Source organism: Camellia sinensis, chromosome 14 (assembly GCF_055761805.1).
Source record: "Camellia sinensis isolate YWXY chromosome 14, ASM5576180v1, whole genome shotgun sequence".
Taxonomy (NCBI): domain Eukaryota; kingdom Viridiplantae; phylum Streptophyta; class Magnoliopsida; order Ericales; family Theaceae; genus Camellia; species Camellia sinensis.
In genome coordinates this window covers 37,097,869-37,110,294 of record NC_138974.1, presented here as the reverse complement: position 1 = coordinate 37,110,294, position 12,426 = coordinate 37,097,869, and the positions used below count along the sequence as shown (strand labels likewise).

General features: G+C 36.4%; 1 protein-coding gene across 1 annotated transcript; it reads right to left on the bottom strand.

The window, feature by feature from the left end:
- Window positions 1–9,854: 9,854 nt before the first annotated feature.
- Window positions 9,855–12,092, bottom strand: LOC145806911 (uncharacterized). The gene is made up of 3 exons (XM_082904762.1): window positions 11,022–12,092; window positions 10,229–10,305; window positions 9,855–9,858 (listed from the first exon to the last, which is right to left on the bottom strand). The coding sequence occupies exons 1-3, from the start codon at window positions 12,090–12,092 to the stop codon at window positions 9,855–9,857; spliced, it is 1,152 nt and encodes a 383-aa protein (XP_082760888.1).
- Window positions 12,093–12,426: the final 334 nt, after the last annotated feature.

Sequence of the window (12,426 nt, the reverse complement as noted above, 5' to 3'; positions counted from 1 at the left end):
AGCTTCGTACTCCGCTACTGTCATTGTACTTTACTTTAGCTACTCAAATTCTGTCACCTTACGGTCTCTCACATACTGTGGAAAATGTTTTTCATAGAAAGCTTCTTTAAACTGTGCCCAAGCCATGGCAGTCTACTGATTCCGAACGAGCATCCACCATCTTCTTGTTTCTTCTTGCAAGGTGAAAGTCGCTAGCAAAACTTTTTGTTCTTGAGTACATGGAAATACCTCAAACAACTTTTCAATCTCCAAAATCCAGGCTTCAGCTTTCAACGGTTCCAGGCCTCTTGGAAAAGTGGGCGGTTTCAACTTATTGAACTTATGTGTCAGACCAATAATGTCACCATTGTTGGGTGGCTCTACTAGAACTGGTGGCGGAGATGGAGGTGGGAAGGGCTGCCTCTATTGTTGTCTCAGTGCTTCTGTCAACAACTCCACCATTCGTTCTAATCGATCCATCATTGCATCAGAAGACTCGAATGGCTCTGCAGGTCTTGTGTTTTCCATCGGCTAGCCACATAAACAAAAGGATAATAAACATAGGACATATAGAGTTTATACATGCATGATCACCACAAAGACTTAATAGACACACCACACACACAAGCATGCAAATAATATGCCCTAATCTCTTCTCTAGGACATCCTATAGCTCATTTGGATGCGTGTGTACGGTAGAACTCGTGCTCTGATACCACTCTATCGCGACCCAAACCCGCCCCTACAAGTTTAGGGCCGTAACCGGCCGGTAATCCGTGATTACCGAAGGCCTAACTGAGTAAAGCGAATAAGCGGGGCTAGCGGAAGCTATTATGCAAGAAAATAAAACATCCAATGAGCTGTGCATTTACATGAGGCAAAAGACATTGCTACACATATATACATATACACACGTGGAAGTACAACATGCTATTCAAGTTTGTCCACAAGGGCAGCCCAAAAGGGAAATGTCACTCCCAGATAACAACTACTATGCTAATGTCAATCGACCGAAACACAAGAACGAAGTTCAAAAGAGAGAACACTGGCCCCATCAACACCTAGAAAGATAGAAACCTCGCAGTGAGGCACAGTGGACAATTTGACAAAATCGGAGCAAGACCGACGCCACTACGCCTTTTCCTGAACTAGATCACCTACATGGTCTGCCAAAATGTGAGCTAGGCCCAGTGAATAACAACTGAGTAACAAGATTATGAATGATAATTATAACATAAAATGACACGCAAGCTGAGCAGTTTCATATGATATTTAAGAAGCATAACATTTCATGTAGTACAATCAAAAAAAAATAAATGCAGGCGGTCTAGAAAATCGAGCAGACGGTCACGGAGACCGGACAGGCGGTCAAGAAGGCCGAACAGACGGTCATGAAGACCGACGATCAGATATGGTAGCTATTGCCACATTAAACAAGAGTTCCATGAAATGGAACTAATTGAACTGTATTCACATGAAGAGGTGCCAAAGTTATCGTAGTACTAATGGAAATTGAGATAGGATAATTATTCATTCATTCACATGAAAGACATATCAGACTGACATATAAATTGAAGTAGAGAAAAGGTAATTTAAATCATATATATATTCTCAGCAGTGTTACTCACAGTCCGTTCCGCGTTGTGGGTGGTTAGAATGAGACGTTTGACCTACATAAACAAATACAAGCGTTGTTCATTTAATTCTTCAAACACCCGATTGATTAATTCCATAACTTAGGAAAATGTAGTTTACTCTTGTTAAATGTTCATGCAACGCAAAAAGGATATCAATCACGAGTGTAACACACGCTAATGGAGGTCTGAGAGTGGAGTAAACGACCCAGAAAAGTGAACCCGGGGCAGCCAAACAGCCGCACTTTGCGGAGCTCCTTGGCCGCACGTGCGGGACCCTCTCCGCATGTGCACCCCTACGTGCTTTTTAGGAAGAATGCATCCCAGCCTTCCCCTATAATCCGCACGTGCGGGCCCACTTGCCGCACATGCGCCAATGCACTCCTGTACGTACGGGCTCCCTTACCGCACGTGTGGTTCTGGGTGTTCCAGAACCAAGTTTCTGCTTTGTTTTTGGGGTTTCAAATTCCTCAAACCCAAACCCAGAGTCAACCAAATTAAAGGCCAAAAATTAATCAATTGGATGTATGGACAAAAACCAAGTTCAATACTAAGAATAGAACTCTAAAATCCAAGCCAATTCTCCCAATCCCATGAATCACTTAAGGTTGGAGAGGAAATAAAGCTCATGCATATGGAAATTCTATATTCTATAAAACCTTAATTTGGGCTCAAGTAAAATCAAGTAGGTTAGCCTTAATCAAACCAAGATTTGCTAAATTCTTCCATTTAGGGTTTGTAATACAACTTTGATGACCCAAAACCTTCACTCTTCCCTTTAATTTCATGAGATTAAAATAAAGCTAATTTTTATTCAAGAAATTACCAAGAAGTCTTACCTCAGTAAGTCAATTTGGTGTAAGCCTCAATTTCCCCCCTTCTTTTTCCTTTCTCTTCTTTCCCTTGACCTCTAGAATTCTCTCTCTCTCAGACCATATGTCTCTTCTCCTCTTTGATTGAGTTCAACCTATGTTTATATATAGATATAGATATGTAGCTATATCTATTGTACTTCAATAATTCAATTAAATCAGAGATACACCCAACACATGTTAACTGAACCCTACCTTACTAACTATGGTGAATTGGGCTCTAATCACCTAATCCACTAGTTAATTCATAACCTTAGGACTTAACAAATCAAACAGGTCTTTTTTTTTCTTTTCTTTTTTTCCCATAAAGAAGCGTATCTGTTACACAAATAAGCATATAGAGCACAAATAAAGACACAATCAAAATTAATCATAAAAGTAACAAGTAGGTAAGAGGCAAATGTTACAAATTTCTACTATACTAGTTAGTAAGTTCTTATTGGGGTATTATTATTTTTAATTTGTAGAAACCTAATTCATCCCGTTTTAATTTGCTTTTTGAGTAACAAAGTACACTAAAGGGTTTTTTTTTTTTTTTTTTGTGTCATCATTTCCACCACGTTAGAGTGTCACATTTGATAAAAGTACACTAAAGTATTTTTAATTTTTTTAAAGTGTTACATCATACCCACCACATTGGAGTGTCACATGTTACATTTAGGAAAAATATACTAAGGAGTTTTTAATTTTTTTTAGAGTGCCATATCATATCCACCACGTTGTCACGTTTAAGAAAAATACACTAAGGAGTTTTTATTTTTTTTGATGTGCCATATCATACTTGCCACGTTATCACATTTGAGAAAAGTACACTAAAGAGTTTTGAGTGTGTTTGGTTTGTATTTTGAGATAAATTTTTAAAAAAAAAAATTAGGGAGAGAGTTTAGAAATTTTTTTGGTTTATTTTGTTGTATATTTTGAAAATATTTTTGGAATTTGAGAGTTTGGGATGATTTGAAATTTTGTTGTAATTAAATAGACGTGTGTGAGAGAGAAAAAGTGATTAATTGATGTGTAATAGAGAGAAAAGTAATTTTGAAATTGTTTTGAGAAAATTTGTAAAAAACATGTTTCAAAATACAAATCAAACACGCCCTTTATTTTTTTTTTGAGAAAGAGTTTTGGAGTATCACATCATACTTGCGATGTTGTTACATTTAGGAAAAGTACATTAAGGAGTTTTTAATTTTTTTTGGAGTGTCACATTAATACTTGTCACATTATATACCTATCACATTAATAAAAGAGTATAGCTGTCCACCAAAATAATACCAAAATAAAAAATAGGATCACACGGAAAAAAAACTCTCCACTAATAGGACTTAACAGATAAATAGAAAAAATTTGGGACTAATTGAAATACTTGTTTGTGAGATGGGATTTATTGGAAAATATCCCAAAAATTCAATACTCTACATATTTAATTTATGTATTTTCTTCTTAATCTAATCACAACATATTTATATTTAATCTTTTAAATAAATTTTGTATAGAATTCAATACTTTTTTTGTTAAGTTTTTAAAAGATAAATTGACAAATGCCAAATGCCAAATATTATGGAATATTATATTAAAGAGTAATGATTCATCGAAATTGATTATGTATATTTAAAGCACCTATTGCTGTTTTTTGAATAATTTTTAAATAAAAAATTTAAATTTATAATATTACTGATAACGCACCTTCATGAGATCTGGCAAAAAAGATATGCAAAAATAATTTGACTGAAATAAAAAAAAATTGAGTTTATTATAATGCGTCACATAATTAATTAAAACTCTTTTGAGAACTGAAATTATTAAGGTTATAAAGATTTTGTGCTTGATTCCCTTTGAGGACCCTGTTTATTATTTGAATTTCTAATTTTTTATGTATCAATGTGAATAACTATTACGATCTTATTGATATAAGCATAAATCTTACTTTTCAGTCAACCCACCATAAGCACCTTTTTTGTGTAATAAAATATTTAAATATTGTCATATAAAAGTATTATAATAGATCATAATCAAGCACCACTTGAAACATAATTAAAGACCTGATGCACCATTTTAGACCTAACCAAAAATATAAGAAATTAAAAAAGACATTTTTGATTAATAACCAAAATAATACATCATAAGTTATAACTAAGTCATAATTTATATATTGTAGAAATTTTTGTTGTTTTTATTTTTGTAAGAAAAAAATATTTTGATACAAGTAGAATTCATGATTTTTTTGTTAATTTGATTAACAAAAATGAAAATTTGAATTCGAATACACCTTTTTCTTAAAAAAAAAAATTATTTTTACGAGTCTTTTACATAGGATCACACACACAATGACAATAAATTTCATCAGCCATTGGTAAATCTATTTGTATTTGACATTCAATTGTTAAAATTTTCTACGCATAAACTATTAAATCAATTTTTTATTTTAAAAATAAATTCTCATGCATCACACGGGTCACCTATTAGTATAGTATTATTGGTAAAGAATTAGGACTATGATTTTTCTTTTTAAAATAAATTTTCGTCTATTAATCTTATAATTGTGAGTTGAGGAGTGTGATTTAAACCCTAAAATATAATCACAAGATTATTCCAATTGCAAGATTAAGAATTTAAATCACTCTTAAACCATTTTTAAGAAGCTTTTTTTTTTTTGACTTAATCATGTAAATAAATAGAGAGGTAATGTGATTTAAATAATTAGTTATTTTTTATTTTTTACCAGAAAATCCTAGCATTGAGGTAGTTTTAATTATGAATTATTCTGAAAGTAAGCCTAATAAATTTTTAAATTAAAATATGTATATCTCATTATAATATTCAGTTTACTGTGTGTATAAAATTTTATTATAGATATATGCCTCTCGATGAGACCAACAAATTTAAGAGATCTCTCCAAATATGAAAAATTATATACAATTAAATGATAGATTATGTGCACTTAATATTTTTCTATGTTATTTGTTTATGAATTGTTGATTTTGAGTTCGATTTGTGCGTGTAACCTTGTGCTTTGAAGCATAAGAGCATTTTCACATGAAATTTGTAGTAATGTATTTATGTACGTAATCATTTTCAATTAAGTGAGTGCGGTATGATAACGTTGTCAGATTCTTATTTACTTACTAAAAAAATTAAAAAAAATAAAAACTGTGATAATATATATTTTGTGAGTTGTAAAGGAAGTGGTTAAAAGTGGCCTACTAGGGTTGGTGGCCAAAGTTTTGTCGGAGGTAGGCGACCGGAGTTGGTTGGCAGTTGTTAATGGCAACGATAGATGGTGAGGGAAGAGATATTAAAAAATTATTTTGAAAATAAGTGGAAATATAATTTTTTAATTTTTTTTAATTTTCAAAAACTTATTTCAATTTTTTTTTATAAAAAAAAATAAAATTAATATGTTGAAAGAAATAAAAAAAAATTTGCTTTTTAAAAAATAAATTTAAAAAAATTTAAACTATATTTTTGACATTTATTTTTATCAAACTAGTTTTCAAATTTTCAAAAAAAAATTCTGATTTTTTTTCTTCTAAAATACAAATAAAACAAGGCCAAAAAATTTTGAAATCAATTTCACTAGTTTAAAAATAAAAACAATATATCAAATAACTTGTTAATTTTCAAAATAAATAAAAATAAAAAAATTACCCAAATCATCAGTTTCTTTTTAAAAATAAAAACAACATATCAAATAACTTGTTAATTTTCAAAATAAATAAAAATAAAAAATTTACCCAACCTAATTGGCTCGAATTGCAATCCTTTTTCCACACATAAAGAGTGCACACGACTTTTACTTGCGTCATGGCTTCAGAGAAATAGTAGGTAAACAGTCATACAACTTACCAAACAATGTCACATAAAAAAACCTTCAACGAACTAAGCAGGTTTAAAAAAACACTATGCAGGTTCTGATAAAGTTCAGCATACTCCATAAAACAACTCAACAAACAATGTAACATAAAACATTTGACAAACACGGCAAGTTTCGGATAAGTTCAGCAAACTAAATAAAACTTCTTAAACAAGCACAGTCAACACAAAACACACAATGTAGTTGAAATGCAATGCAGAAATGACAAATATATATATATATATATATTGAGAAAACCAGACCGTTTCTGAGATCTTCGACAAACTGCAGGAATTTCGTTCTCATTCTTCATTGCACCACTCCCAGCAACCATGTTATGTGGATCAACCTATATACGTATAAAATATTAAAATAACATCAAATAAGGCTAATACTTTTCAGAAACATAAAAAAGCAAAAGCAATTAAGAAACCAACCTAGTGGTGCAATTTATGACAACTAGAACCAGTGGTAGTCATCCTTCTTCAGCTCTTCGTACAATGGAGCAGCAGTACTGGTATTGGGTTTCTTAGACGAGGCACAAGTTTTAATGCTATCCCCTTATTAGTTTTATGTAGATAGAGAAAGAATTGTGTATTGAATATTGTATTATATATTTCTTACAAGGGGAATACACTCTCTTTTATAGAGAGAATTTGAGCATTGGATGCCCACCGAAAGTGTGATGCATTGTACATTATAAAATATAAAGCTAAAGCTATACACTAACAGACATAATCATACACTAGCTATACACTAACAGACATAATCATACACTAGCATGTTAAAGCTAATCATACACTAACAGCCCCCCTCAAACTCAAGGAGGATAGGTACTAGCCAACTTGAGTTTGGAGAGAGTAACAAAACAGGAAAAATAGGATAGAAGACACTGTATGGTCGTGTCGAACCGTTGGTGAAGACATTGTATGGTTGTGTCAGACTGTTGTAGGAGCTAACCGGAATCAATGTCGGGACAGCTTACGGGGTCATGTCGGACCGTTGTAGAAGCTGACCGGAATCAATGTCGGGACAGTTTACGGGGTCATGTCGGACCGATGTCGGGACAGTTTACGGGGTCATGCCGGACCGATGTCGGGACAGTTTACGGGGTCATGCCGGACCGTTGTCGGGACCGATGTAGAAGCTTGTGGTGGTGCACCAAGGGGGCGACTTAGGGAGTGCGCCATGAGGTGGCTTGAGTGGTTCCCATGGTGTATAACCATGCTCACCAGCTTCGGTGGTTCGCATGGTGTGTAACCATATGTATAACCCCCCCCCCTCAAACTCAAATAGGTGTGAAGATAGAAACCTATTTGAGGTTGAAACAAAAGGATTAATAAAGTGGAGTAAAACAGCTCAATACATAGAAAGGGTTTTTGTTTGTTTGTTTGTTTTTTTTTTTTTTTTTTTTGTGGTGGTGGTGTAGAACGGTTAGCGGGGTGGATCCCCGATAGGAATAAAAAAGGAGAGTGCTGTGCAAATCTGGAGGACATGGATGACACAAGACGAAGCAGAAAAGCAGTTGGTGTGAATGGTGAAATTTTTTTTTTTTTAAAGATATATATATATATATATATATATATATATATATATATATATATATGAAAAACGAAAATGATAAAGACGGGGATAAGAAGAAGAAAAAGAAAAATAACTTGTCAAAAAGTTGAGAGACATGCCATGTGGGTGTCATGATAAGAAAAGGCAAAAGAAAGAAAAAAAAAAAAAAGAAAATTCAAACAGGAGTGGAGACAGGTTGCGTTTACTGAAAGACAAAATGTAGTGGATGCTTGCTTTTCCATCTGTGTATATTCAGCCCAGATAAGATTCTCCTCCGTCCACGCACACCGAGAGAGAGAGAGAGAGAAAGAGCTTGGTGAGTGTATTGCAAAGAGAGAGACCCAGCATAGAGAGAGAGGTTTTTTTTTTTTTTTTTTGATGTGTGTGCGTCTTGTATCAGTGTGCCGATGGAGAGAGCCGAGAGGGAGAGCCCGAGTCAGCCCATGTCTGTTTTGTGAGTATGTTGAGTGTATCAATGTGTTAGAGCTATGGGCCACGGTGGCATGGCTGTGCAGCCGCAGCGGTGATGGTCCTTGGTTCTTTTTTTTTCTTTTTTTTTTTTTCTCACGCTCATGGCAGAGAGAGGGAGATTGGTTTCAGCTGTTACTGTTGTGTATCTTTGTCATGCATGGAGAGAGAGTGCATGTGTGAAAGGTGTGTTGTGTGTGTGTGTAGCAGTGTGTGTGTGTGTATGAAGCTTCATGTGTATGGCTGCCGTGTGCATGCGTTGTGTGAGTGTGTGGTCTGTGTCAATGGTGTGTGTGTGCTAGGTGTGTGCCTGTGTGCATGGGTTTGCCGGGTGTGAGAAGATGAAGTTGGTGGCGTGTGTGTGTATGAGAGGAGAGTGAGTTGTGTGGTGTGCTCAAATCAAGGGTGGTGTGAGTGTCGGTGGCTTTGGCGAGGCAATGGGAATGACGGAGATGAGTTAAAAGTGGAGGCGTGGCTGCCGAAGCTGTTGCGGCATCAATGGTAGCCACAGTTGTAACCGCCGATGGTGTTGACGGAGCGAAGGAGCTGCTCGCGATGAGTGGCAGCATCCAGTGTGTTTCCTGCTCCGGCGCTGTTGGTTCTGTGAACAGGTGATTTGGGCGATGGTGTGCATCTCACGCACTGCATTGCGTGTGGGCAAGGTAGTCTGGGTTATCCCACCCTCTTGGGTTGAGTGTGGTGCATGCGTAGACCTGTGTAGTTGGCTTGATATTTTGCAGGTCCTAGCACGTGGTTGTTGTTTTGGATAGAGTTCAAAATTCTCTCCACTGTGGACGTGATAGAGATGGTGAAGAAGAGTGAAGAAGAAGCTGTTATGGAAGAAGAAATTAGGAAATTGGGGTTTGTCCGGCGGGCGGCTAAAGTGAGGTTGCCACCCGCCGGTGAAGCGGAATTATTAAGTTCTTAATCTAGCTCTGATACCATATTAGTTTTATGTAGAAAGAGAAAGAATTGTGTATTGAATATTGTATTATATATTTCTTACAAGGGGAATGCACTCTCTTTTATAGAGAGAATTTGAGCATTGGATGCCCACCGAAAGTGTGATGCATTGTACATTATAAAATATAAAGCTAAAGCTATACACTAACAGACATAATCATACACTAGCTATACACTAACAGACATAATCATACACTAGCATGCTAAAGCTAATCATACACTAACACCCCTTGTTCATTGTATGAGTGGTTGGTCCGGCGCCGCAGAAGTGGCGCATTGTCAGCCCTCATTCTTAGATATGTTATTGGCTTTTTCGGTTCAACATGTCTTCTTTTCTGGGAAGATGAGGGCTTAGATGCAGCTGGTCTAGCAGAATTCCCACGCCTGCTGGGCATGGAGATGGAAGTGCAAAATGAATTACCAATACGTGTCATGAGACATTATATCTATATTATTATATAAAGCACACAACTCAGAAGGTTTTGAAGGTTTGTAACCCCTTTTTTCTAAAAAATATTTGTATTGTTAACTGCATCAGAAAATACTAACAGTTAATCAGTCATCAAATTCAACCCACCATCTCATTAATCAAATCACCAAAAAATATATTTAAAATTGCAAACACATCGCATTTTCACCTACTGCCAGGGCCATATAATGCCAGCAATAGTATGCAGAAAATTAGAATGTGTCACGGGTCATTATACACTTATAATTTTGGAGCTTTTTAAGTTAAAATACCATGTTAAATCATCAATTATCCAATGGCATGAAGATAGTCAGCTACAAGCAGAATAAAAAGTGTGAAACATTAAATTGGGCTAAATCTGTACAACGCTTAATACTCAAGATAGACAGGAAAACCACCCAGATAGGTATAACAATGTAGTTCATCTAACCTTGGTGCTTCACCACTCTGATGGAGCTGAACAGGTTCAAAGCATCTTAAAGTTCTGTCCATCTCTTCATTAGCAATCTGCAAAAAAAAAAATTTGACACTAATTATTTTGATGATCAGCCTGCAAATCTATCACTGTCACTTCATAAAAACAAAAATCAAAAGAAAAGAAAAAACATGTTTATCCTTCATAATAGTAAAGAGACCTTCCTAATTAATTTAGGTTGCTAAAGCAATGCATTATTATCATAAATATTGAGTTAGCAAAAAGGAAAATCACTTTACTAACTTCGCTCTCACAACTAGCAGGCATTTCAACTTTTTTTTTTTTTTTTGATCAGCAAAAAGAATCTTTATTGATGGAATCATACAAAGATGAAAGAGTACATCAATAAAGAGGAGCTCGGAGCTACATTAAGCTCGGAGCTCCAGTTGGAGAGAATCCAACACAAAGAGAAAACCAAAAAACAGAAACAAGACAACCAGCAGCATACAAACTCCCCTCACTTCGCTAAGGGACCAAAACAGAAGAGGGAAACTATGAGTTTATTAAACCATTCTGAACACCATGTTCCCCGGCAAAGCTTAGATTTTTACTGATTCTGAAAGAAATCACCAAACTTGGAACCTCACTCTTAGATTAGGCAACCACCAAGTAGATTTCCAGCTCACGACAGAGCTACCATAACAGGCTGCCCACACCCTGCTCACTACAGCTGAGCGACCCAGACTGCTGCCAATTACTACCTTTGAAGACTTCCAGCATTCAGTCTTATCTGGTGCAAATTGGATACCAGATCATGAACTGAATAGTCCACCTTGAAAAACCATTTTACCCACAATGCTATTTGAACTTTCATTCTCTCGCTTAATCCTCCAAAGTCTGGTGCAACACCCTTAAACAAACATTCGTTCCTTAATTTCCAAACCGACCAGAACACGAGAGAGAGGATAGCCTGCCAAGCTCGAGATATCCAAGACTTCCCTTTCCCCACAGCCCACCATTTTAGCAAACCCTCCATTGAGCCCGGGATTACCCAAGACTGATCCCACCAACTGACCATGGCTGCCCAGCAATTCCAAACCAGAGGGCAGAACAGGAACACATGCTCCAAAGACTCCTCCTCACTTTGACAGAACACGCACGTGGGCAATGCATTGGCAGGTAATACCCCAATCCTATGTAGGAATGACGAAGTCTTTACTCTGCCTCTCCAAGACAACCAGCAGAAGAATTGCATCTTTGGAGATGCCATACACTCCCACACCCCAGCTGGCACCTTCACACCCGGGTCTTTAACTGCAGCCCACCAGCACCATACTGTGGATGTCGAAAACTTCCCAAATTTATCTGCAAGCCAGGAACAAGAATCTTCAATTTCCTCCCTGAGTGCAGGAGATGTTTCCAGAAATCTGGACAGCCTCTTTACTTCCTCTTCCTCCCAAGCTAGCAGTCTTCTTCTAAAATGAAATTGCCACACCCCTAGACTCCTTTTAGCACTTATTTGCGATAAGGTTTCTTCCTTCTCAGTGGATAGGCTATACAATCTGGGGTAATCCTCCTTCAAACTTCTACCAATATGCCAAGCATCTGTCCAAAACAGAATCCTCTTCCCATTACCCACTGATAACTTTAGGTTTTGTTCATAGAATTCACCCATAAGCGGGTTTAATGAATTTAGCTGCACTATATCTTTCCACACAGTGGACACCCCATATGTGCTTTCCAGAGAAGGCACCCAACCCCCTCCAAATCTGCCATATTTTGAGCATATCACCGATTTCCACAAGGCTTTATCCTCTGCACCATATCTCCACCACCATTTTAGCAACAGACACTCATTCACCTCACCCACATCCCTCATCCCCAAACCCCCTTGATTTTTGCTTTTTGTTACCTCACCCTAACTTACCAAATGAACACTCCTCTTTGTATCTGATCCACCCCACAGAAAATTGGACTGAATCTTGACCAAAGCCTTAACAATCCCCTTAGGCATTTTGAAGATGGAGAGAAAGTAGATAGGTAAATTAGAGAGGACTGATTTAATCAAGGTCAAACGCCCAGCAAAAGAGAGTAGTTTTCTTTTCCAAGAAGACAACTTCTTTCTCACATTGTCCACTATTGGGCTCCAAGTGCTCTTCCTCTTGGGATTGGCCCCTAGAGGCATACCTAAAAAGTTGAAAGGTAATTTCATA

Coding starts and splice junctions, on each gene's coding strand:
- LOC145806911 (XM_082904762.1), bottom strand. CDS start 12,092: ATGAGGGATGTGGGTGAGGTGAATGAGTGTCTGTTGCTAAAATGGTGG. Junction 10,306..11,021: donor ACTATTCAGTTCATGATCTG/GTATCCAATTTG, acceptor TTTTTTTTGCAG/ATTGCTAATGAAGAGATGGA.